The sequence below is a fragment of the Girardinichthys multiradiatus genome, chromosome 8 (genome assembly GCF_021462225.1).
Source record: "Girardinichthys multiradiatus isolate DD_20200921_A chromosome 8, DD_fGirMul_XY1, whole genome shotgun sequence".
Taxonomy (NCBI): Eukaryota; Metazoa; Chordata; class Actinopteri; order Cyprinodontiformes; family Goodeidae; genus Girardinichthys; species Girardinichthys multiradiatus.
In genome coordinates, this window is record NC_061801.1 from 11673409 (window position 1) to 11698930 (window position 25522).

The 25522-nt window shown below is 37.4% G+C and overlaps 1 protein-coding gene across 4 annotated transcripts in view; it reads right to left on the reverse strand.

The window, feature by feature from the left end:
• Window positions 1-25522, reverse strand: part of mast4 (microtubule associated serine/threonine kinase family member 4) — a 147473-nt gene that overhangs the window by 119505 nt on the left and 2446 nt on the right. The window contains exon 1 of one of the 4 annotated variants that reach the window (XM_047372086.1): window positions 3933-4004. The exons of the other annotated variants lie outside the window; for them this stretch is intronic. Within the exon in view, the coding sequence (XP_047228042.1) occupies window positions 3933-3989 (57 nt within the window). The 5' untranslated portion in view covers window positions 3990-4004. Of the gene's footprint in view, window positions 1-3932; window positions 4005-25522 lie in introns of those variants that run through there. 4 annotated transcript variants of the gene reach the window in all.

Sequence of the window (25522 nt, forward strand, 5' to 3'; positions counted from 1 at the left end):
ATCTTTCTATAAATCCTTTCCCCAAAAAAAGTCCACATGCTCAGTGACAAAATATACAGTACGTCTTAAATCGATGTGTTCACATGTTGTTTGAGTTTAATTATTAAACACACATGACAGAATACTGCCCGTTGTATAATGTAATTTCATCATGCAGGTGTTAAATAATTTGCTACTGAATTACAGGCAGCTAGCACAAGATTTTGGGAATAATCTCTTTAATTAGCAAGTCAATGTGCTGTTGTTTGAGACAATTAGCCTTTGAAATGATGAACTGATCACCTGGACACAGTAGTTTGTCAAAATAATTGTGAAGCTAATTACCCAGCCCTGTTCAAATACAGGTGTTCATTGTTCAAACTGAGGGAAATAGTGCGATGACACTGAAAAAGCCACTTAACATATACAGGTCCTTCTCAAAATATTAGCATATTGTGATAAAGTTAATTATTTTCCATAATGTCATGATGAAAATTTAACATTCATATATTTTAGATTCATTGCACACTAACTGAAATATTTCAGGTCTTTTATTGTCTTAATACGGATGATTTTGGCATACAGCTCATGAAAACCCAAAATTCCTATCTCACAAAATTAGCATATCATTAAAAGGGTCTCTAAACGAGCTATGAACCTAATCATCTGAATCAACGAGTTAACTCTAAGCACCTGCAAAAGATTCCTGAGGCCTTTAAAACTCCCAGCCTGGTTCATCACTCAAAACCCCAATCATGGGTAAGACTGCCGACCTGACTGCTGTCCAGAAGGCCACTATTGACACCCTCAAGCAAGAGGGTAAGACACAGAAAGAAATTTCTGAACGAATAGGCTGTTCCCAGAGTGCTGTATCAAGGCACCTCAGTGGGAAGTCTGTGGGAAGGAAAAAGTGTGGCAGAAAACGCTGCACAACGAGAAGAGGTGACCGGACCTTGAGGAAGATTGCGGAGAAGGGCCGATTCCAGACCTTGGGGGACCTGCGGAAGCAGTGGACTGAGTCTGGAGTAGAAACATCCAGAGCCACCGTGCACAGGTGTGTGCAGGAAATGGGCTACAGGTGCCGCATTCCCCAGGTCAAGCCACTTTTGAACCAGAAACAGCGGCAGAAGCGCCTGACCTGGGCTACAGAGAAGCAGCACTGGACTGTTGCTCAGTGGTCCAAAGTACTTTTTTCGGATGAAAGCAAATTCTGCATGTCATTCGGAAATCAAGGTGCCAGAGTCTGGAGGAAAACTGGGGAGAAGGAAATGCCAAAATGCCAGAGGTCCAGTGTCAAGTACCCACAGTCAGTGATGGTCTGGGGTGCCGTGTCAGCTGCTGGTGTTGGTCCACTGTGTTTTATCAAGGGCAGGGTCAATGCAGCTAGCTATCAGGAGATTTTGGAGCACTTCATGCTTCCATCTGCTGAAAAGCTTTATGGAGATGAAGATTTCATTTTTCAGCACGATCTGGCACCTGCTCACAGTACCAAAACCACTGGTAAATGGTTTACTGACCATGGTATCACTGTGCTCAATTGGCCTGCCAACTCTCCTGACCTGAACCCCATAGAGAATCTGTGGGATATTGTGGAGAGAACGTTGAGAGACTCAAGACCCAACACTCTGGATGAGCTAAAGGCCGCTATCGAAGCATCCTGGGCCTCCATAAGACCTCAGCAGTGCCACAGGCTGATTGCCTCCATGCCACGCCGCATTGAAGCAGTCATTTCTGCAAAAGGATTCCCGACCAAGTATTGAGTGCATAACTGTACATGATTATTTGAAAGTTGACGTTTTTTGTATTAAAAACACTTTTCTTTTATTGGTCGGATGAAATATGCTAATTTTGTGAGATGGGAATTTTGGGTTTTCATGAGCTCTATGCCAAAATCATCCGTATTAAGACAATAAAAGACCTGAAATATTTCAGTAAGTGTGCAATGAATCTAAAATATATGAATGTTAAATTTTCATCATGACATTATGGAAAATAATGAACTTTATCACAATATGCTAATATTTTGAGAAGGACCAGTAAGTGTATTAAAAGTGAATACTGCCTGTGAAAAGCCATCAAGTGACTAATACCCTTGTCACACTGTTTTAAAAAAAATATTCCACCCCACAGATTTATTCAGATCAAACAAACGTTAAATCAGAAATATGAAAACCTGAAGACATTTTAAAAAATTCAGTTTTCAAATAATTTCTCTTTTTAAGGAAAAACAAACCCTCCCCAAACCAACCTGGTCCTTTGTATAAAAATGATTGCCCCCTAAACCAAAATACTGGCTGTGGTATGGCTTCTATTTGCGACGGAGAGCAAAACACACGGATGACGGAGTCAATGTGAACAAGGGGTGCCCTATAGTATAATTACAATAAATCCATTTCCCTCGTAGTGCCACAATGTTTTCCCCTTAATGCAGAAGGGTCCCTTTTTAAAAATGCTACTAAAAAGATTCTTACATTATAGCAGGGTACTTCACTCTCAGGATGTCTTTTTAGTTTAAAGAGTCAAAAATAGTTGTTTTTAAATGTGTGATGCATGTCTTTTTCTAGGTGATGTCTAGTCCAACAAAATACCCCTTACATCTAACGATATGTTTTCCATTAGTGCAGAATGGGACGGTAGCTACACTAGGAGATACTGCCAAAGAGAAACAACAGAAGAGAAGATTTATTTCCAAGCTTAAAATACTGATCAATACCAATCATGGTGATAATGGACCTTTATGTTAGTTTATCACCTACCAATAAATCCAGAAAAGACAATGATACAGTAGACATTTACACTGCTGGAAACAAGTCTGTGGTTTATGCAATGAGTCAAACTGAACTGATTACATGTCCTTCAACACAGCTTTCTAGTATAGATTAAATCAAAAATAATCAGCATAAGAAGAGAATCTTCTTGAGGATACTTTCAAATTAGTGAACAGCATTAATGCATGGGTACTTAATGGCTACTAACTCCATTGTGAAGTTTCCCTTGTTTGGTTTTGTTATTATGGCTCATTTTACTTTCATTTGGCATGTTTTTTTTTTTTTTTAAACGGTTCAATAAATCATGTTAAGCAAAAATTTCCATGGCCATTAAATGTTTTGTGTAATGCATCCTTGAACTCTTTACAAAAGTTCATTTGTCGGTTTTTTCCCCAGAGCTGACTTCAACAGTGACAGCCACAACATCCGTCTTATTCCACCCTCCATGAATTTCCTTCCAGACTGAATCCCTCTTTGCCTGCTCTCAGCTCCAACTATCCCAGTGTTTAATCATAGGAAGAACAGCAGTAAAACATTTCAGTTTTAGTGTGTGACTAAGACCTAAACCACTCATTAAGACCGATCATTAAGACCTAAACCAAAGGATGCTTAATGGCATCATCACTGTATTTAAAGAAAAAAATAAATTAACCAGCCAAAGCTTAAGTTGCAGTTGAATTTTGTATGCTCTCCCTTGAGAATTCAGCTTCCTGTGTTGACAAGATCTTAAGTAAACAGCAATCCTTTCCTTCTTCAGTTTCATACCTTCATCTATGTTACAATTTATTATTTTCTGCATTGGAAACTACCTAACGCACCATTTGTCCAACCAAGACATTTTTCCCTGCAGAGGGACCTTAGAGACTTAACATATGCAGTCTATAAAATATGTGCAGCCTGGTCTCAGGCCAGAGAACAAGTCATATTTGGTAATGATGTATATTTGGGATTTATGTCATGAAAAACACTAGAGGAAATCAACTCATACACAGTCTAAAACAAACTTTTACAGAGCTCCTGTAAACCATGTGACCATGAGGTTTGATTGTAAACAGTGATAAGAGTAACTTAATTCCACAACACCCTTCTGATTGGATTTTAGACTGCTGTTTAAATTTATGATATAATAGTCATGCGTCCTATTTTTGAACCCAGTTATCAGAATAAAAGGCTACAGTCTCTTACCTTGGTTCCATTAGATGACGAATGTGGAGGAACAGTTAAATTCCTACGAAGGGACATTTTGTCTAAGCACCAACAAACTTCCTCCACATCACTTAGAATCTTCACAGAAAGCAGGGACTACAACCAGAAATCCTCCAACAAAGGAGAGGAAAGAGGAGTCAAAAATCAATGACAGATTCTACACAGCAATCCCCTCATAGGAGTGAACAGAGTCTTAACCAGATTGTGTTAATCCTCTTAGTCTCAAAGTGAACATTGACACGGGATGTTCTTCTTATCATCCTGCCTGCTGCTTAAAAAAACGGCTGTTTGTTTAGAGGTACAGAACACGGGCAGAACCGGTGCGCAGAAACAGCTAAACATTATCTAACATAAGCAACTGTTGATACACAAGCAGGCACTGATCCATTCTTCACTGTTGACCTTCCAGATTCACAGAACAGATCCTCAGAGTACTCACTGGTCAAATAAGGGTTACTGTGTGTCACAATGATATGAAGAATCAGAGAATTCGTAGGTTAAACGTGGTAGATATATTAGGACAACCTGTTGAAAGCACATACAGTTTCATTCAGACATATTTTCACATAAGGCAAAAACATTTTCCACATTCTTACGATTATTGTCTCATTCAATCTACTTTGGAAACACAGGTCGTGAGCGTTTTACTTACTTTTTAACCAAAAAAGTAAGTAAATTATTTACTTAGATATGTTTTCAGATCTGGTTATTAGTTATTGGTTAGGGCTTTTAAAAAGGAATATTCTAGGATGTTAATGATTGGTTTGGTACAATGATAGATTAGGTCATCAACCTTCACTAAAAAGTGATTTCATGATTAAAACAAAACATTAACATTCAAAATTAAATGCAATCTTTTTGTTTGATTTTTGTATGTAGATTTAAAACAAAATTTAAAAGTCGAAGTATGTAAACATTACTGGTACTGGAGAAAAATCGGCTGACGTCCAAATGGCTACCTTATCCATTCAACCCAACCTCTGTATATCATTATAAAATGCAAGTCGGAGGAAAACCCGCTGATGAGAGGGGATTTTCCACAACAGCTGCGCATGTTGCATTCAGGTACTGCTGGGATGTAGGTTGTCATATATCCCAACAACTAAAAAGTGGTTTAAACGTGATTAATTCTCAAAGATGGCCACAATCTTAAAAACATCTAAACACTACTATATTACTGTATAGTCTATCTATAACAGTATTTGTCCATCTACTTTTACATGTACATTAACTTTTATGACATCCTTTTGTTAATCTATAAATGTCCAATTTGTTGATGGACCCGCCGTTGTCAGCAATAGCAACTATAACTATTCTGTTAACATCTTCCTCAAGGTTTAGGAGTGTGTTCATAGTTAGATGAGAAAGCCAGAATTTCAGCATCCACTCTGATTCATCCCAAAGGTGTTCAAGACGATTGAGGTCAGGACTCTGTGCAGACCAATCCACGTTCTCCACACTAAACTTTTCACACCTGCAGCCATGGAAGTTATTGTAACATCAGGATTCATTGTTTTGGTGCTGTGACCCAGTACGTTTGGCAATATAGTGCCAAATCTTCAGTCTGTTTTACACTTTCCACTTTTAAGTTTTAAAACATAATAAAATCAAATTGATTCCAGAAAATTAAAAAGTTGTTTCTTTACTGCCGACCAAAGTAAAAAATCCTAATATTTATGAATTTATCTTGATCAAAGTCTACCAAACCATGACTTTAAAACCTAAATTCGCAATAAACTGTGATTTTTGTGAACCATTACACCGCTAATAACAGTGGACAATCACCGCCAGTGACTGTCCACTGTATCTACATGCTCATCCGGGAGGAGTGAATGCTGCAAGTCACTGACTGGATGCAATCTGCTGGGTTTCCTTAGACAGAAAAACTTTTTATCCAATTTGAATAAATAACTAACTCTGACTGCACTGTTCAATGGTTATGACTAATTGGAATGTATGTAACCTGACTGTTGTGAAGTGCCTTGAGACAACATGTGTTGGGAATTGGCGCTATATAAATAAACTGAATTGAATTAATAATTGTCCACAAAGAGATGACTAAGGCAAGTCAGTGTGTCAGCGGAGTCATTGTTTTCATACAGAAAGCATAGTACAGCCAAACCAATCTTTTTTTTTTTTTTACATACGATTTTGATAAGTCCAGATGAGATGCACGGAGCAACAGAGAAATATTTTCCATAATCTAAAAATACAAGTGGCTTTATTCCACCTTTTTGTGTTTAAATTAAGACAGTTTTATTTATCTTAAAAGGTTTGACATATATGTCAATAAACGCTCTAATATGATCTCTAAACAATAATGAAACATTATTCAATAACTAACAAAATGATAAATAATCTAAAATGTATTCCTTTAGTTTGAGTGTCTGCATTCAGACTAAAATTCAGACTAAAAATAAAGTGGCTAAACACCTCCCTAAATGTTTTACATTCACTGTCCCTAAATGTTTTACTTTGTGACATTTTTTAAACAAAACAAAGTCTCTGGATTATTTGAAAATCCTTCTGGTGGTTTGAATTTTCAGGCTCACTTTATTTGCAGATCTCTGAATCTCACACATGGTTAGTTTGAACAAACTCATCTAACAATATTGATTTTGCTTTTAGGGAAGTAGTCTTTGTTTGGTCGCAGTTCAGTTGTAAATTATTTGACTGAATCATGCAGTACATATTTCACTCCAACAGGCATGCACGGACAGAGTGGATCACATTAAATTAGGGCAGGGGTTGCCAAACCTTTCCGCCTGTGATCCCCAAAATAACAGACTGGCGACCCCCTTAAAATGCATAAAATATTTACACTCTATTTATTTATAAAATATAGAGTGAAATAATTATATGTATTTTTAAATGAATACATTTTTTAAAAAGACATTTCATCACTTAATTTCATCATATTATTTCATTTGACATTTCATGGTACATTTATTTATTTGATGACAAATGCACGGTGGCGCAGTAGGTAGCATTGTTGCCTTGCAGCAAAAAGGTCCTGGGTTCAATTCCCGACCGGGGGTCTTTCTGCATGGAGTTTGCATGTTCTCCCCGTGCATGTGTGGGTTCTCACCGGGTACTCCGGCTTCCTCCCACAGTCCAAAGACATGCCTGTTAGGTTAATTGGTCACTATAAATTGCCCTTAGGTGTATGAATGAGTGTGTGCATGGTTGTTTGTGTGTTGCCCTGCGATGGACTGGCGATCTGTCCAGGGTGTACCCCGCCTCTCGCCCATAGACTGCTGGAGATAGGCACCAGCTCCCCCGCGATCCACTATGGAATAAGCGGTAGAAAATGACTGACTGACTGACTGAATTTATTTAATTTGTCCATTTTGGCCCTCCATAAGCCTCTGCAGTCCCATCATAATCCTGCAAATTATCTTGCGATCCCCCACTTGGTGTACCGTGACCCTCGAGGGGGTCCTGACACCCACTTTGGTTACCCCTGAATAAAACAAAAAAGGACAGTGTCACTAAGTTAAACTAAATAAACTAGATTGTGATGCTCTCTGACTGACAGCAAAGAAATTAAGAACAGAGTTTATGCAAGAACATGTGATTGGTAAAAAAGCCTTTTTCTCAAACAGAGGTACATTTTCTTGAACATGAAAAAAAAAAAAACATAATTGGGGTTGATGTTACTGTAGTCCTACTGATGAAAGAGGCTTCCCTGTCTCTGCTACTGTCCCAAAGATGCCAATAAAAAGACAACTAAGCAAAAAACTACAACACTGATCTCTTTAAGAACCACAAATCTGTAAACTATGAACACACTGGCAAGAGTTAAGGCATGAAATTAGTACACGCTTCACACTGTTGTTCCAGCTGCCTCCTCAGATTCACTTCTGCAATGCGATTTCTTCCTACTTCTCCCTCACCTTCTTTCATGCTTTGCCCTGACCGTTCAGCCAACTCCCACACTCTTCTGCTCCATTTTATTTACCTTTCTAAGAACACAAAAGAGCTCACTCTAAAACTACATTTGGTCTCAATTTATTTATACAGTTTTAATAGTATTTGACTGCTTAGTTATGTGAAGTCATTGCTAAATCCACTACAGTAAATGTTTTTGAAACAAAAGCAATCTTAGCATTTCCTACTTTATTTTCCTCTGAAAATAGAACAGGAAATTCTACTAGAATTAAATTATATTTTAATCTCAATATGTATGAATCATATATCTACCCTGATGGGTATTTCAAACTATACTTGTGCGAAAGGCTACAATGCTGTGCACAATTTTCTTTCCTCTATAGACTTTAAACCAAGACCGATTGTTATGTGCGTCCAACTGTTACGCATCAACACTGCTACAACTACCAGAAATAAACTGTTTATCTAAAAAAGTCCTGCGCTGTTATTAAAGAAAAAAAAAAAAAAAACATTTTAATGATTGGTTTGAAGCAACATATTAAATTATTAAAGTGCATATATGTGTTTTGCACAAAATAGTCAATTATTTATATTAGGAGTGTAGGGAAGTGGTGTAAATTGATATAGTCCTGACATTTTTCAACTCTTTTTTTTTTATTAGTTATTGCTGCAGTCAGCCCAGTTAGCACCACAAACTGTAAGAGTCTATGCATTTCTAGGCTGTAGATAGAGCCTACCTTGGTTTAAACTTGATAAACAGGCTGCCATGATTTCAAGGACCGAAATGTTCCAGAACATGCCGTTATCTTCTGAAGCTCCTTGTAACTATTTGTGGAGTAAAGCTTAAATATTTACGTTTTGGAATAAATATGTATTCAGTTCATACTTGATATTGGGTTCATAAAAAGGATGATATTTAGGGAAAACTAGGAAACTCTTTTTTTTTAAAAAGAGTAATGCTTTCACAAATCACAATAATGTTTTAAAGAGTCCAATCAGTGCAGAAAATTTCAGAATAGTCCAGGTTTGACAAGGACATATATTGCAGCTTTTATGTTTTGAAAATTTTAAAAAAGGGGTTGAATGTCAAAAATGGACTGAAAATGTTTTCCTTTTGAGTTTTCAAATACCACACTGTTCTCAGTTTAGTGCAGAAATATCCAATTTAGGTTTGATCAGTATTTTAGAATTTAAATTAAAAATTACCTTATGCAAAAAAACTGAAATAGTCCTTCAGTTTAGTAGTGATTGGAAGCTTTAAAGCAGATGCTAACTTAAGCGCTGTTAGAAGCTAATGGTTAGTGGATCACAGTATTTTCACAGTGCGTACAAATCATACATTTCTTGTCTGTCAGTTTGTTACAGTGTCTTTTTTCTCCAGAGAACCCAAAAATGCTGCTTTATAAGCAATTTTAAATTGGTGGAGATGTTGTCAATGTCGACTATGTCACATAACAGGGCAACTCAAGAAGTTCTTCCTTTTCTACTACAAAATAGGAACCTCAAACATGAATACAACAGGATGTCCAGCCTAAAACACAAATAAATGTTAGAATAAATATAGTTAATCTCACCAGACATAACCACCTGCTGACAGCAAATAGTCAGTTCACTGCAGCAGACTCAGCTTGCCAAAATAATATCTTGCCAGTTGTACCACCAACATTGTAATACCCATCGTCAAATCAGCTAAAATAAAATCGGGGACAACACAAGAATACAGAGTCCATCTGGGTGCATGGAGGTGTGATTTCAGCCCAATGTCCGATCCAAACATTTTGTCAATATTGGGGGCTAACACAAATAATGGATCTTTCTCTGTACCTGTGGTGGTCTTCGCACATTTAACACTGTTCAAAAGAAGGCCCAGCAGACTCTACTTTCTGCTACAACTGAAGAAGTACAATCTCCCACAGGAGTTGCTGATCATCTTCTACACTACAATAATTCAGTCTGTACTGTGCACATCCATCATTGTGTCGTTTGGCTCATCTACAAAACAGGACAGGTCTAAACTGCAACAAACAATTATCACGGTGGATCTTCTATCCATCCAGGTCTAGAGCCAGGAAAAGAGCAGCTAACATTTCTGCAGGCCTCACACAAACTGCTTGGACTTTTACCTTCAGGTAGGCACTACAGAGAACTACTTGCAAAAACCAGATGCCACAGAGACAGTTTCTTCCCCCAGGCTCTCTAAAGAACACAATCAACACCTTACAGCTTGAGTTGTCAGCTAATTTACAGTGAAACTAAACAAACCCTTGGTAAGATACAACTCACAAGGCCAACCTCTTTTCTACAGTGGCTTGAACACTGGTCAATATTGCTGGTGCTCATCTTTCAGGGTCTGTAATTATATTATATAAAAATATTCCAAAACATTCAACAATGGATTTCAGTCCGTATCTGTAGAAACGTAGTGAAATCTGCAGGAGGCTGTGGATGAAAGCACCACTGACAGTCCAAAAATGACACTACAAAATTAAAGCTGAAAGCTCAGCAGCTGAACAATAAACTGAAAATTGCCATTTATATCTGAGTTGTTACTGTGAGTTGCAGTTTAGGAGAAAATTCTGAGCTGCCCCCATAATGACAATGTTCAACAATAACCATTTTACAATGTCTTCAAATAAAGCTACTTTGAATTGACTTTGGTTCCACCTAACTAGAACCGTGTTCTTTAAGAAGACAGCATGGACTGTCCGTGACTCGGGCAAGCTGTGTACCGAAGAAGGCACACAGCTGCATAAACCATTTCAGTATTTATCAGGGCAGAATATAAATAAAGCAGAGTACAATACAGCAGGAGTGAGTAGTTTTTATGAATATAAAAGCTTTATCTCCTCTTATCCATCAATGACATGTTAGCACAATAAGCTCATTGGTTGGTTCAACATCAATCTGCTGCCTGAATAAAGAGGCCTTTCAAAAAATCACTATCGAATTCAGACGAATGGCAAGCAGTGCTAACTGCTTTTATAATACAGCATAATGATTGATACTAATACACAATCTTAACTATCCAAAGAGTCATCCTCAATAAACGAATGAAATGCTATTTTTTACGGTTTATTGTTTCTTTTGCTTTAGATTTTCTGACTGGATAAAAGGGGATTCAGGGCTTTTTTTGGCCCTTTAGCCATATTTTGTCCATACCTGTTTTAAAAGGAATATGCTGCAGAAACAAATTGCAAATCAATGGTGAATTCCAAGTAGGACCTTTGATGATATTCTGCAAGTGAAATATAATTTGGCTACAGTAATGGTGTATGCTGAATGACTACTAAAATATCTGCGTGAAACTAAACAACTTTAATCGTCCAAATGTGCCGTCCCACCATGACGACCAGAAGTAGGAAAGTTTGCAACACAGCTGATATGATTATAAGGGGATATAAAAGCAACAGCACACATAAAAGACTGGTGCCTTAATGATTAACACACTGGCAGCTTGTGTAACCAGTAAAGCAGCATGTCAAGGCTGGTAGGTATCTCAGATTTATAGTGGCTGTACAAATTGGTAAAGTCCAGAAAAGTGCATAGTGTTATCATGAAGCATATCAAAGGGAGACCAACAAAACTTGTTTATATAGCAGTCCATAAAACCCACCATTAATATAGCTACAAAGTAATAGGTTGTAATGCTGACAGGTATAACATTCTGGGAACAAAAGTTCAACCCAGGGTTTGTTAAGCAAATACCTAATATTAAAAGCTGTAGGACCATTCTAGTGGTCATTCTAGTATCACTGCTCCCTATAAGGGATGGGTTAAATGCAGAGGACAAATTTCGTTGTAATGTACATGTGCAATGACCAATAAAGATGATGATTATGATTATGATTAGTGTGTATACACATCCCACAAAACTGGCTAGTGAAGTGGAGTTGCGCGACACTCCTTTCAAGTCAAACTAGCTAGTATGAATAGGGCTGTAAAACTGAGGTGTTGTAATGCATGTTGGACAAAGGGTTGTAAGAGATATTTTCTCAAAACCTCAAGGAATGCTGCAAACCTTCATTAAGGACAGAAATCATCTTAAACCCCAAATCTAATTATAGAAAGGTCAATAAAAGATTACTGGACCGGTTTGACCAGGAAGTGATACGGGATGAACCTTTCCAATTAGAGCTTCATAAACAGAAACCCCACTGTGTGTCAACTTACTGTTAGCGATCTCCATACAACCTTGGAATTAAATGTTGATCAACAACAACCCCAAACCTCATATTAGCATCAAAAGAAACTGAATCTGATGGTTCACAGTACATAACAATCGCTCACCTGGATTCAAACAAATTTTATATTTTAATAATTTTCTTATTTATCACAGTTTGCTTTCCATTTTCAGCTGATGTTTCATCTTCACATTGATTTAGGAAGTTTTACTATCTCATTTCCATCAGCTTAATTTTAAATGATAAGGGGTTCTGTTTTTACATTAGGACTGGATAGGTATGAGACTTTCACAGTATGATAGCCTTAAGTAAAAATACCACAATTTCACAGTACCATGATACTTACACAACATTTTACAGTAAAAAAGGAAAACATGACCCAATGGCTATTATATAAATAATTATTTCTACTGTTGTCAAAAACTTTAAACATCTGTAATACATTTGTTTTTCAATTAAGCAAACAATTTTAATAAACATTTACTAATTTTGGTATCAGTTTTCAAATAAACAATGTTTTTTTTTGTGTGCAGAATATTAGCCCTTTTTGTGAATCTGTTAATTAGAGTAACACAAGCATCCCGAGCTCATCTTAGCTGCTTAAATAATGAACCTGCTCATATAGCCACAGTCCGCACCCAGCTGCGTAACAGACGTGTTGTTTGTAGCCTGGCAGGTATAAAACATTATTACCGTAATGACAGGAATGGGTGGAACTTCAGTTTCCACACCATGACTGCCAGTAATTTGCGTGTCAACAGATTTTCCTGTTTTCCAAACAGCCAGCTTTGTTGTCCTTGTGAGGGAAAAGTGTACCAGCTTTCTTTCAGCCAGCTAACTCAGTGTGCAGCAAGAGGTGGGGGAGGGGAGCGCTGCTATAATGTTTGCTCCACACAGCTAGAGAAAACTCTGTTAACTCCAGGGGTTTTTGAGGCATTTAATTAAAAGAGACTTTGAAATAGTGCTGCACTTCATTACACATATCTGGTGTAATTGCAATATGACTGAATGCAATGTGCATATTGCACAGAACTGCCTATACTGCAATAACTGCTAGCCTGAATGCAGGGTATTTAAAACAATTTGCTGTCTATACCTCTGATATATTCAGTGACACGTTATTTATTATAGCACAGGAAGTGTTAGAAGGTGAAGAGGGGCTAAGACAGTCAAGTCATTAAGAAACTACATCTAAGTTGTTACACTGCAAAAATTTCAGACACCAGCCGAAAGCAACTATTTCTATAAAACCCTGTAATTGAGATGGAATTATTTTTAGTTTTTTGCGTAGCTGGACAGACTTTTCATCTAGGGTCTAACTGTTCTATAAATCAAAACAGAAATACTTAATTATGCGTTTAGTCACATTTTTATCGCAACATTCCCCAATATTATCACATCTTTTCTAAATATCGTGCAGCCCTACTTTCAACCATAGGAAAAGTATCAAAGAAAATCTAAGAACACATGTAGTCGTAATGTGAAAAACGTAAACCTGTAGAACACCAAACGGGATACTGAAACAACCTGGATAAGGTGATCTGCCAGGGTTTGAGAAATTTAAAAAAAGACATTCAAAGGTCCAGTTAAATCTTTTGAAAATAATAATAGCTAAAATTATATTATTCATCTTAAAAAAATGACATTGTGAAAACATATTTTAAGGATTGCTCAGTGCTTCAGGTCCTTTCAGACTGAAAGCAAAAAAGGTCCCACTGTGCATAAAGATAAACTGTTTCAGTGATACGGGTAATGCAACAATTTGTTTCCACTTTCCTCACCAAATCCATCTCCAACCAAATACTAACAAGGTGCCCATCAAATAGCCTCTTGTAGAGCAGAATGCAAACATTAACAGCAGAAACGAAGCTTCCTTATGTCCAATAGTTCCTCCCAATGATCTGTGAATCCTAAGGTCTCATAAAAACACAACCTTCACCTTGCTACTTTTCATCTTTGCCATCTTACAACTGGGACTAATGCAAATGAATCCTAATAGCTGAAAATATTGCATGAAATTTAGCAGCTTTGCAAGAAAATAGTCGCCTCGTAGATTTGAACTGTACTCCACAAGCTTAAACTGAGGAGCCGCAGCAAGTTCACTGCATCTGCCATTTGGGTTCAAAGGGCCATTATTGACAGCCAGAGGTGAACATGCAGGTTTTGCTGCCCTATATGACACAGAAAAAAAGTTAAAACCCAAAAAACTAACAATTTGATACTGACAGAAACACACATGTAAAATATGCTGCTTTTACATTGCAAATTGCAGACACACCCATATGAAAGTGTTTTGCTTTTCTACAATGTGCAATTTCTGTTCAATTCCAAATAAAACTTTATGACATTTGCTTTATAAGGATTTGTTTAAGAAATGTATACAAAAACATAGAAAAAGCATTAAACACGTTATTTACTGTATGTGTTTAAACCAGGTCTCTCTAGATTCACCTGTAAAAATGAGTGATAAATGTGAAGTCCTCTTCTCAAACATAAAGAGCAATAAACAGACACTGTGTACCACACATCTGACTGAATGCAACACATTTATTTCCACTCACATTGTCTTTGTTTCAAGAACTAAACATAGGATTATCTATAGATATTGCTTATCCGCAACTACAGACAGATTTATATGTTTCAGGCAGAAGCTGCAATCACACTGACCCGTAAAATATAGGTGTCAAACACAGCAGTGGAAAAAAAGAAACAGTGCACCACCAAAGAACCGGCATATTCAAAGTCTCAGTACTTGAATCCTTGCACACTTCTAAATTTAGAGAAGTAACAGTTACCGAGGCGATCAGAAAGAAGAAGTGATGTCATCTGTGCCCAGAACGACTCAAGTCAGAGGTCAGGATTCCCTGATTAACACTGCGGTAATACCAGCCTGCATGGCAGCATTCTAGCCAGCGGCTCGACTGTTTACTTCAGCTTGGCAGGTCAAATTACATCTAATCTTCTGTGCTCAGCACAAATGAGGTCACTGGTTTTAGATGAGCATGAAGTTGGAACTTCAAAAGGCAGAGAGGAGAATGGTACAATTCACAAGGTTAAAGTTCAATGTTAGGACAGATGCTTGTATATTTTTAACTGTATTTGGTTAGGGCTTAAACAACTAATTGGATTTATTGTGAAAAATCAATTGAAATATTCATCAACTAATTTAGTATCAAATAATGGTTAACTGGAGCATACAGACCAATGCATGCTATTTTCTGAAAGAACCACACACTAAGAGCAGTAATTAAGCCAAAACTGTCCAAAAAAATATTTTTTCTCTTAAGAACCTTTTGTTATCCGATTATTAATCTGTTAATTGAATAGTCAACAGATTAATCGATTAGCAAAATAATCATTAGTTGCAGCCCTATTTTTGATAAACATAAATGGTTGAGAGAGATTTAAAATCTATTTATACACAAAGAATTCTGCTCCAGCTTTGCATGTTTTGTAACAATACAGTGGAAAAAATATTTTGTTTCATGCATTTCACATTTAAAATCTGCAGATTAGACCACATTATTTGAAATATAATGAGACCAGGCTGTTCGCCGTTTATATCTCAGCCCAATTAGGGTAATGGCCTGTCATTCAGTGTGATCAAATCAGTTAGGCAACACACCATTAGCAAACATGACACCAACTTAGGGATGTCATCCAACAAATGCTAGTGTGTCCCCAGTAGGCAATACAAACAAATACTACCTTAAGCAGACCTAAAAACAGAGGCTAATTGTGTTCCATTTTTGGTTAAAAACACCAAACATGAACACAAGTTTCTTTTTAATCCTGCAGTCTTCAGAAAATGCATCAAAAATGAGGCAAAAACTGAGTGGTAAAAGCAATGGCATTGCACAATATTTTATACTTCCTGCGCATACTAGAAATAAGAAGTGGTTTTGCGTTCTACACTTAATCTCCAAAGGCATGTCATCTTTAATTACGAACTTTAAGAACAGACAAATGCTTGGAATTTCAGATACCCCAAAAGCCCCCAGAGTGCACAAAGCCAGTAAAACCAGTCTGCAGAATTATCCACGGTGGGTGAATAAAAAAGCTGAGGCGCACATTTGAGCTTCCTCATGTTCTCCTTCTGTTTCCTGCGTATCACTGCTATAACTGTACTGTACACCAATCAAGGTGAAATATTCAATTTGGTGCATAATCAAACAAGTCTTAATAATAATGTTTAAAAAGCAGCCATAAGTTCAAATAGAGGCAGCCATCAAAAGTTAGCTTAGGCTACGATTGTTGTAATGTTAAAATAATAACTAGAAATTAAATCGCTAGATGCACAACGTCTTTGAGTGAATGGGCGACTCTGAGTCTTCTGAAGGACTCAAACTGTACTGATGGGAAACATACAGACTGTAACTTTATGGAAGAAATACAGAAAATGAGCGCAATATTGCAAGGGCTGCTTGCAGATGTTGTCTTGATCAAGAAAACAACTAAAGAAAGACTGGAAAATATATGGAAAATGGAAAATATTCAAATAAGATTGGGAGAAATGGAACAAGTGTCCCAATGTCGAAGATGTAAACGCTCGGGGTGGAGAAATGTGCGGAGAGACGTGACAAGAAAGTGGCGACGCTCTGGGCATGAGTGGAGGATTTGGCGAGCCAGAGCTGGAGGAATAATGTGAGAATGGTGGGGCTGAAAGAAGGCAAAGCAGAAAGAGGGAACATGGCTCAGTATGTGGGGAGGATCCTTTTTTAGGGATTCAGCCTTCATGGAAGGCTTGCTGGTTCCCAAACCAGATATGAACAAAGCACCCCAAACCATCCCAATATGTTTCTGCACTCATCTGCTTAAGAAAAGGTGCTACAGGTTGCGAAAGAGAAATGAGAACTGGAATAAGAAGGCTGCAAAATATTCTTCCGAGGATCTGACGAGGGAGCTTGCGCAAAAGTGGAGAGCTTTCAGCGCTGTAAAGAAACGTCTGCAGGAGATGGAAGTGAAACACCAGCACGTGGAAAGGAGAGGAGGACATTCTGAAACAGGCCCAGATGCTAACATATTGGCAAGAAGAGGACATGCAATACTGTTGTTGATGCAAAATAGCAAGAGTTAGCGTGGCAGAGACCAAGTCAATGCACGAGTGTGATTTGACAGAGAATTAAAGTTGAATTCGTGATACTACACTTATTCAATGTCCAAAAAAAAAATTTGTGTCTGCAATAAACGTGTGTCTAGGTGCAACCCAGCAGGCACAAAAAGGACATGGCAGCAAATCAAGATGAAATATAAAAGTACAGTTAAATCAGTTAAGGTCCAGTTATATCTTTCTGTTTAACCAACTGAGACATAGACTCATGAAAAACATGTGCCATGCACAGACCCGGCCCTCTTGGTTTACCCATTGCTGATTATGTGGCTGCATCACATATGATCTTCACGGTGCAAAGCCACAATTAGCTGCATGTCAGCAAAATTTGTATTGATTAAGTGTATTTAACATAATAGAATAGAAATACCTTCATTGTCCCACAAGGGGAAAATTTGGGTGTGTCAGCAACAAAGCAAAAAGCAATAACAGCATGCAAGTTCATATATCACCAAAACCACAAAAGAAGTTACTAGACTAAAAGCTATAAGAACCAGTCAGACAAAACAGGAGTCACAAAAAGTTTGAAGATGTATTATAGGAGAAAAAAAAAAATCTAGGATAAGTGAAATTTATTTTCTAACATAGTGTGTGGTCATCAACATGACATACTCATATTAATTAAATTAGAGGTGCAGCGTAGTCAGGTGACATTGGTGACAGCATAATGTAAAAACTGTGCAATATTAAACATAAAATAAAAGATGATCTCCATTATTTAGTGAAGCACTGAATGTAACTGCCATGTATGCCTGGAAACCCAAAAATATATAAATAGATAAATTTGTGATTTAGACTTATTATTTGGCATTTGAGAGAGGTGGCAGCTCCTAAAAAATAAAATTGAACTAAACGAAAGTTATTTGCGCCTGATGATAATAACATAAAACAGAATTACACTTCAATCTCATGTCAGTGATTTAACCCCACTGTCCGGCATGACAGGCAGGGACACAGTCCACTCGGCTAAGAAGGACAATCTCACTTCACTGAATGTCTGCGATCAACATCATGGGCATTAAGTGCAACAGTAACATTCCTGACAGCACGACATACAGTTGCCTTTGAAGGATTTCCAGCATCACCTATGTTATACAAAAAGCTGACGTTGGCATAAAAACAAAGGGCAGCCATTTGTTCATTCCAGCGAAGTGCAGGCTGGGAATATTGTTAAGACATATAATTGCGGTCTGATCACCCTGTCCTTATGGAGATTTCTGGGGAATATTTGCACTCCAACGTCTACAGGCAGACACTATTTCTGACACTCCTTGTGCTAGATCTCAGCGAAAACAGACCAAACCCAGGGTTAGTTCAATAAACCCTGCTACCGAGCAGGGTTGGTTCACAGAGTAAGTTGCAGTGGTAAACTGACACAGGGTAACTGCAACCTGGCTTTCTGAAACCGAAAACCCAGGGTACAGTATACACATACTAACTCCAGAGCTTACTCTGAGTTTTCACTAACCCCAATTTCTGAAACAGGGACCCAGGTAGCAAAAGATGGTTAAGGCATACATTAACATGATATCATAGAACATAAATGGATTTGGGAATCAATTTATAAGAAAGGTTTTGATCTTTGATCTAAAATCTAAAGGCCCTGATGTTGCATTTCTCCAAGAATCGCATATAATCCTTGTTAATAAGAATCTAAGTTTTGTGATGCTTAAGCAACATAATGATAAAGAAGGACAATTAATCTGTACTGAAATTTTGTTGAATGAAATTTGGACTGTCTGATTCTTCTTTCATAAAATCAAAGGTGTAATAGATAACAAAGAAAGTTATATTATACTAGAAGGTGATTTCAATCAGATAATGGATGGATTTATTGACAAAAGCACACCCAGTGGAAAGTCTTCACCTAAGGACAGGGTTGCAATCAAACATGACATGACATGACAGCCCTAAGTTATGGGTAGGTATTGACTTTCTTAGTATCTAATTAGTGAGTGGAGTCAGTATTGGGCTGTTAATTAGGCACAACTACCATAGGTGACTATAGCATAGTACAGTTACATGTAAATTTCAATGTGGATAAAGAAAGGAAACGACATTGGAGACTTAATACTATGTTACTTCAAAATTAGTCGCTTAGTAATTCCAGTTTGGAGGACTTGCATTTTTCTCCAAACAAATATTGGTTCTACAGATAATATTTCCTCTGTGTGGGAGGGATCGAAAGCACTCATGAGAGGAAAAGTCATTGCTTGAGCATCAAAAATGAAAAGAATAAATAAATAAAACACTGTAAAAAAAAAAAAGGGACTGGAAAAAGAAATCAGTTTTAGAGAAAGAAAACAATTGTAAAAAAAAAAAAAACTTAAATAATTTATATCAGTTTGTAATCTCAAATATCAGCTGACAGGTTCTCTACCTCCACATTTAAGAGGCTTTAATCTTGCTTATTCCTAAAGAAAGACAGAAAGGAACTCCCAGACCAAGTAGACAACATGGGGAGGCTTACTTCTCAAATACACATGAAACAATCTAATTCAGTCCTTGTTGCAGCATCCTCTTCAGATGTTGAGAAGGCTTTTGACTGTGTGGAGAAGGGGTTCTTATGACAGACCTCTCAAAATTAGGATTTGGATCAGTGTTCTGCAAATGCGTGCAAATACTGTACTCTAAACCAAAAGCAGCGGTCATGACGAATGGGCGGGTGTCCAATTTGTTTTTATCTCACCAGGGAGATAAGACAAGGCTGCGGCCCATCCCTGCTACTTTTAACGCTGGTGGTGGATCCATTAGCCATTTCAGTAAGAGCTGACTCAAGAATTAAAGGGATACAAGCAGGAGGAAAAGAGCACAAGCTGAATATTCCCCTGAATATAGAATCACTTCTTCAGGAGAACAAACCTTGCCAAATGGGGAAAACTGAAGCTTTTTTAATGGATGAAGGTTAAATGCAATAAAAATAGTTGTAGACCCACTGATCAATTATGTGTGCCTGCTGATATGCCACTGTAAGTTTAAAAACAATATGGGATTTTTGTTAAAGACTTCTATTGGGTCAAGAAAAATAGAAATAGGGTGTATGGCCCTCCCTTGTGTAAGGTTATAAAGTCTTGCATTTGAAATGTCTAGATTGGCCAAATATTGTGAAGGAAGAGAAACAAAGCTGAGCTACATGAACATCGAGGCGGACCTGGTGAGTCCGTTCATTGCAGTAGACATTCTTTCCTATGGCTCAACGGATAACAGACAACTTCTCTTTTCAGATGCAGTATTGGCACTCTTGAAAGCAGTATGGAGGGAGGTGGACAGGAAATGTGTTGTGTCACTTTTTAAAACACCTGCATTATTTGTTATGGTTCAACACTTCTATCTGTGTAGGGAAAAACTTTACTGGAAACAATGACTTATGAAAGGAATGCACAATACAGGTGATTTACATACAGATGTGGTGTTTGCATCTTTTTCATAACTCATGCTCTGAAATAATATTTAAAAAAGATAAACTTTGCAAATACCTACAGATTTGTGTTTGCATTGTTAAAGATACAGAAACGCAGAAATTTCTGGATTCACCCAGTGTAAAACACAAAGCATCCACAATTTGTTTTATTATTTAACAGCATACAAAGGATATCTATAAAACTCTGAGGACAGTCTGGCAGAGGGAGCCTGGCTGTACTATTAATGATGATGAATTGTTAAAAAGACTATCAAATAATTGGAAACATATTAAAGAGTGTCAAGTAAAATCTATTCATTATAAGAAGTGCATAGATTTAATTTAACTCCATATAGGCTTCGTTGAATGGCTCTACTTACCATTAATTTATTTTCCATTCTGGAAAATAGTATTACAACACATAGGAAAGTAGCTGGGTATGGTGATACCCATGTCACCAAGACTATGCATATTGGTGGATCAGACATCGATGCCCCATATACAGGTCCTTCTCAAAATATTAGCATATTGTGAAAAAGTTAATTATTTTCCATAATGTCATGATGAAAATTTAACATTCATATATTTTAGATTCATTGCACACTAACTGAAATATTTCAGGTCTTTTATTGTCTTAATACGGATGATTTTGGCATACAGCTCATGAAAACCCAAAATTCCTATCTCACAAAATTAGCATATCATTAAAAGGGTCTCTAAACGAGCTATGAACCTAATCATCTGAATCAACAAGTTAACTCTAAACACCTGCAAAAGATTCCTGAGGCCTTTAAAACTCCCAGCCTGGTTCATCACTCAAAACCCCAATCATGGGTAAGACTGCCGACCTGACTGCTGTCCAGAAGGCCACTATTGACACCCTCAAGCAAGAGGGTAAGACACAGAAAGACATTTCTGAACGAATAGGCTGTTCCCAGAGTGCTGTATCAAGGCACCTCAGTGGGAAGTCTGTGGGAAGGAAAAAGTGTGGCAGAAAACGCTGCACAACGAGAAGAGGTGACCGGACCCTGAGGAAGATTGTGGAGAAGGGCCGATTCCAGACCTTGGGGGACTTGCGGAAGCAGTGGACTGAGTCTGGAGTAGAAACATCCAGAGCCACCGTGCACAGGCGTGTGCAGGAAATGGGCTACAGGTGCTGCATTCCCCAGGTCAAGCCACTTTTGAACCAGAAACAGCGGCAGAAGCGCCTGACCTGGGCTACAGAGAAGCAGCACTGGACTGTTGCTCAGTGGTCCAAAGTACTTTTTTCAGATGAAAGCAAATTCTGCATGTCATTCGGAAATCAAGGTGCCAGAGTCTGGAGGAAAACTGGGGAGAAGTAAATGCCAAAATGCCAGAAGTCCAGTGTCAAGTACCCACAGTCAGTGATGGTCTGGGTTGCCGTGTCAGCTGCTGGTGTTGGTCCACTGTGTTTTATCAAGGGCAGGGTCAATGCAGCTAGCTATCAGGAGATTTTGGAGCACTTCATGCTTCCATCTGCTGAAAAGCTTTATGGAGATGAAGATTTCATTTTTCAGCACGACCTGGCACCTGCTCACAGTGCCAAAACCACTGGTAAATGGTTTACTGACCATGGTATCACTGTGCTCAATTGGCCTGCCAACTCTCCTGACCTGAACCCCATAGAGAATCTGTGGGATATTGTGAAGAGAACGTTGAGAGACTCAAGACCCAACACTCTGGATGAGCTAAAGGCCGCTATCGAAGCATCCTGGGCCTCCATAAGACCTCAGCAGTGCCACAGGCTGATTGCCTCCATGCCACGCCACATTGAAGCAGTCATTTCTGCCAAAGGATTCCCGACCAAGTATTGAGTGCATAACTGTACATGATTATTTGAAGGTTGACGTTTTTTGTATTAAAAACACTTTTGTTTTATTGGTCGGATGAAATATGCTAATTTTGTGAGATAGGAATTTTGGGTTTTCATGAGCTGTATGCCAAAATCATCCGTATTAAGACAATAAAAGACCTGAAATATTTCAGTTAGTGTGCAATGAATCTAAAATATATGAATGTTAAATTTTTATCATTACATTATGGAAAATAATGAACTTTATCACAATATGCTAATATTTTGAGAAGGACCTGTATAAAAATGTTATGTTTGACAAGAGCCAGTTGTCTTCTGATGATCAGGTCCTTTAAGGTAGCTCGGGCATAGCATTTTCAAACAAATCCCTTTACCGGTGTTCCCTATCACACACTTACTCTATTGTCTATACATCACGTTTATGCATTCACACAAACTCAGGCTTGCAACCTAGTGGACACCAGCATCATGCATATAATCATGACACAAAACACCGAAGCATAGGTATGCAGGTGGGGGTGGTCGTGGCTGCCAGAGTAATCCTCAGATTATTGAAGTCCACTTTTGCTCTGGATATTAAAAACTGGTTGGAAATCATGCAGGAAATAGTGTCATATAAACACATGCTGGTCAAGCTAAGTAGCAATCCTGAAAATTTCAAGAAATCCTGGGACTGCTTTCTCTCTTGCAACACTGGGACAATCAGATGGACTGCCATTCTGAGAAACACTGGTGAATGACTTATTTTCCTTTGTTATAAATGAAAATAAATTCCTCTTTGAAATGCTTATATTATTATTTTGGTATGATAAACAATTACCTGGCTGTTTTGTTTTTGTTGAAAAACCAATAAAAACGTAGATGACAAAAGAAAGGGGTAAAAAAGGCAAAAAGACAAAAACAAAGCATTAGCACCAATTCCAAAATTGTGAACTATTGATGATGACTGACACACATCTCCTTCACTTGAATATCATCTTCCGTCTTCGCACAAAACAGGATGTCATGGATTACGATCATCATGTCATGGATTTATCTTTGATCAATTTAAAATACATAATCTCAAGAAAAACGTCACTGTAATTTTGTAAATTTTTTTTATCTAATGCTAAATTGTTTTGTATAAACATTATGCTACCACAATAAAACATTTATCTGAAAAATGAATTCCCCATCTTTAGTACTGGGGTCAATAATTGTGAATGATGCTTTATGTTGTCGGTTAACTCGATTACTTTAGGGAATAAAGTTTTTATCGTGGGGTTTAGTACTGGCATATCAAAAAAATACACGGAAGCTTTGGGACAGATTTTTTCTTCTCAAAGGTGTAAATTAATAGATAGTTCTTAACATACTTTTCTGAACTGTGGCTTTCATTGTTACAGAACATGTGGGTTTTGCTTTTTTATTCATTTATCATGTTATTTTCAGATAATCTAACGTTCTTTGAATGAGTGACCAAGCATTAAGTAGCAACAGTCTTCATACCCTGAACATGTTTCACATTTCAATCACAAATTTCAATGTTTTATTAGGATTTATTAAGATAGAGGAACAAATATATGTATGATTTATTTTTTATTTTTTTTACACATAAAATCTGGAAAGTGTGGCAGGCATTTGGAATCAATCTCTCTGTAGCAATACGCTCAAGAAAAACCATCTGGAAGTTACAGCTAATAATTTGAGGTGCGTCTCCACCAGGTTTCCTCATCTAGATACAAAGGTTTAGGACCATTCTTATTTACAAAATAGCTTAAGCTCAGTGAGATTGGATGGATAGCACCTGTAAATATCAAATCTTACACAGACTCTCAAATGAATTTAATTCTGAGAACTTAAGTCTTGACTGGGACAGTCTAACATAAATAAGCTTTGATCTAAGCCAACTCATTCCAGCTTCAGCTATATGTTTAAGTTATGTTTATCCAGAAACAATGTTTTGCATTTAGGCCAACAGGTTTACTTCCAGGCTCATCTGACCAGAGCATCTTCTTTCTCATATCTGCTGTGTTCCCTAAATGGCTCGGGGCAAAGTCTAAATTGGATTTATTAAGTCTTTCTCACAGCAATGTCTCTTTTTCTTTTTGCCACTCCTCCATAAAGATTAGATTTGTCAAGAGGTCAACTAATTGTTGTGGAGATTCTTCCAGCCGAGCTTTGCCACACCCTTCACTTTTGAATAAATGATTAAACAGCGCTCATGATATTTAAAGCTTTTGTAGTCCAACCCAGCTTAAAACATCTCCAAAACTTTATGCCTGACCTCTCTGGTGTGCTCCTTGGCCTTTATGATGTTGTTTGTTCTCTAATGTTCTCCAATAAACCTTCACAGAACAGCTGGATTTATATTGAGATTAAATCATACTAATTATGCAACTTCTCAAGGCAATTGGTAAAAGGCACAGGATTTTATTCGTTTGGCTTAAAATTTTGAAATTTTCAAAACCATGTCCCAGTTTTCTTTCACTTCCCCAATATGCGCTACTTTGTTTGTCTACCACATACAATTCCAATAAAATGCATTAAGGTTTGTGAACGTAACATGACAAACTGAAATGGTTGGATGGGGTGAAAACATGTGTGCAAGGTATGGTTGCAAGATAATAATGAACAGGAAATAAAGCACATGAAGTCAAAGGAGCTGCAATCATGAACTGTTATAGGAGCGTAAGTTGTTCTCTGACTTCAGAACATTAGAATGACCCAATAAACATGAGCTCAGCCAAGGCAAGATGCATGCTTACAAATATTTTGACAACAGCGACAAAACTAATGACTTCTGTAAAATTAGAGGTTCACTGCTTGACATCTGTGTGTATAAAAAGGGTTTAAAGACAAATGTAAACATGGAGGGGTATATAATTATGTACTTAATTTTACTTTCTAAAATCACTAGAACTGGCCAAAGAGTTTGTGAGGCCCTAAATAAAATGGATTTAGCTTCTTTTAATAGGTTATTTTATAGGCACAATTGTTTAGAATCAACAGATATCGAACACTAAACCATTTTTATCACTCACCAAAGCTTGGCTAATATCACCATTATATCATCCATGTTTGAACATTATGCATCTAAACAAAATACCTGAATTGGCCTTGTTAGCTGAATCTGTGGCGTTGATATAACATGTTCAAAAAGGTAGAAAATAT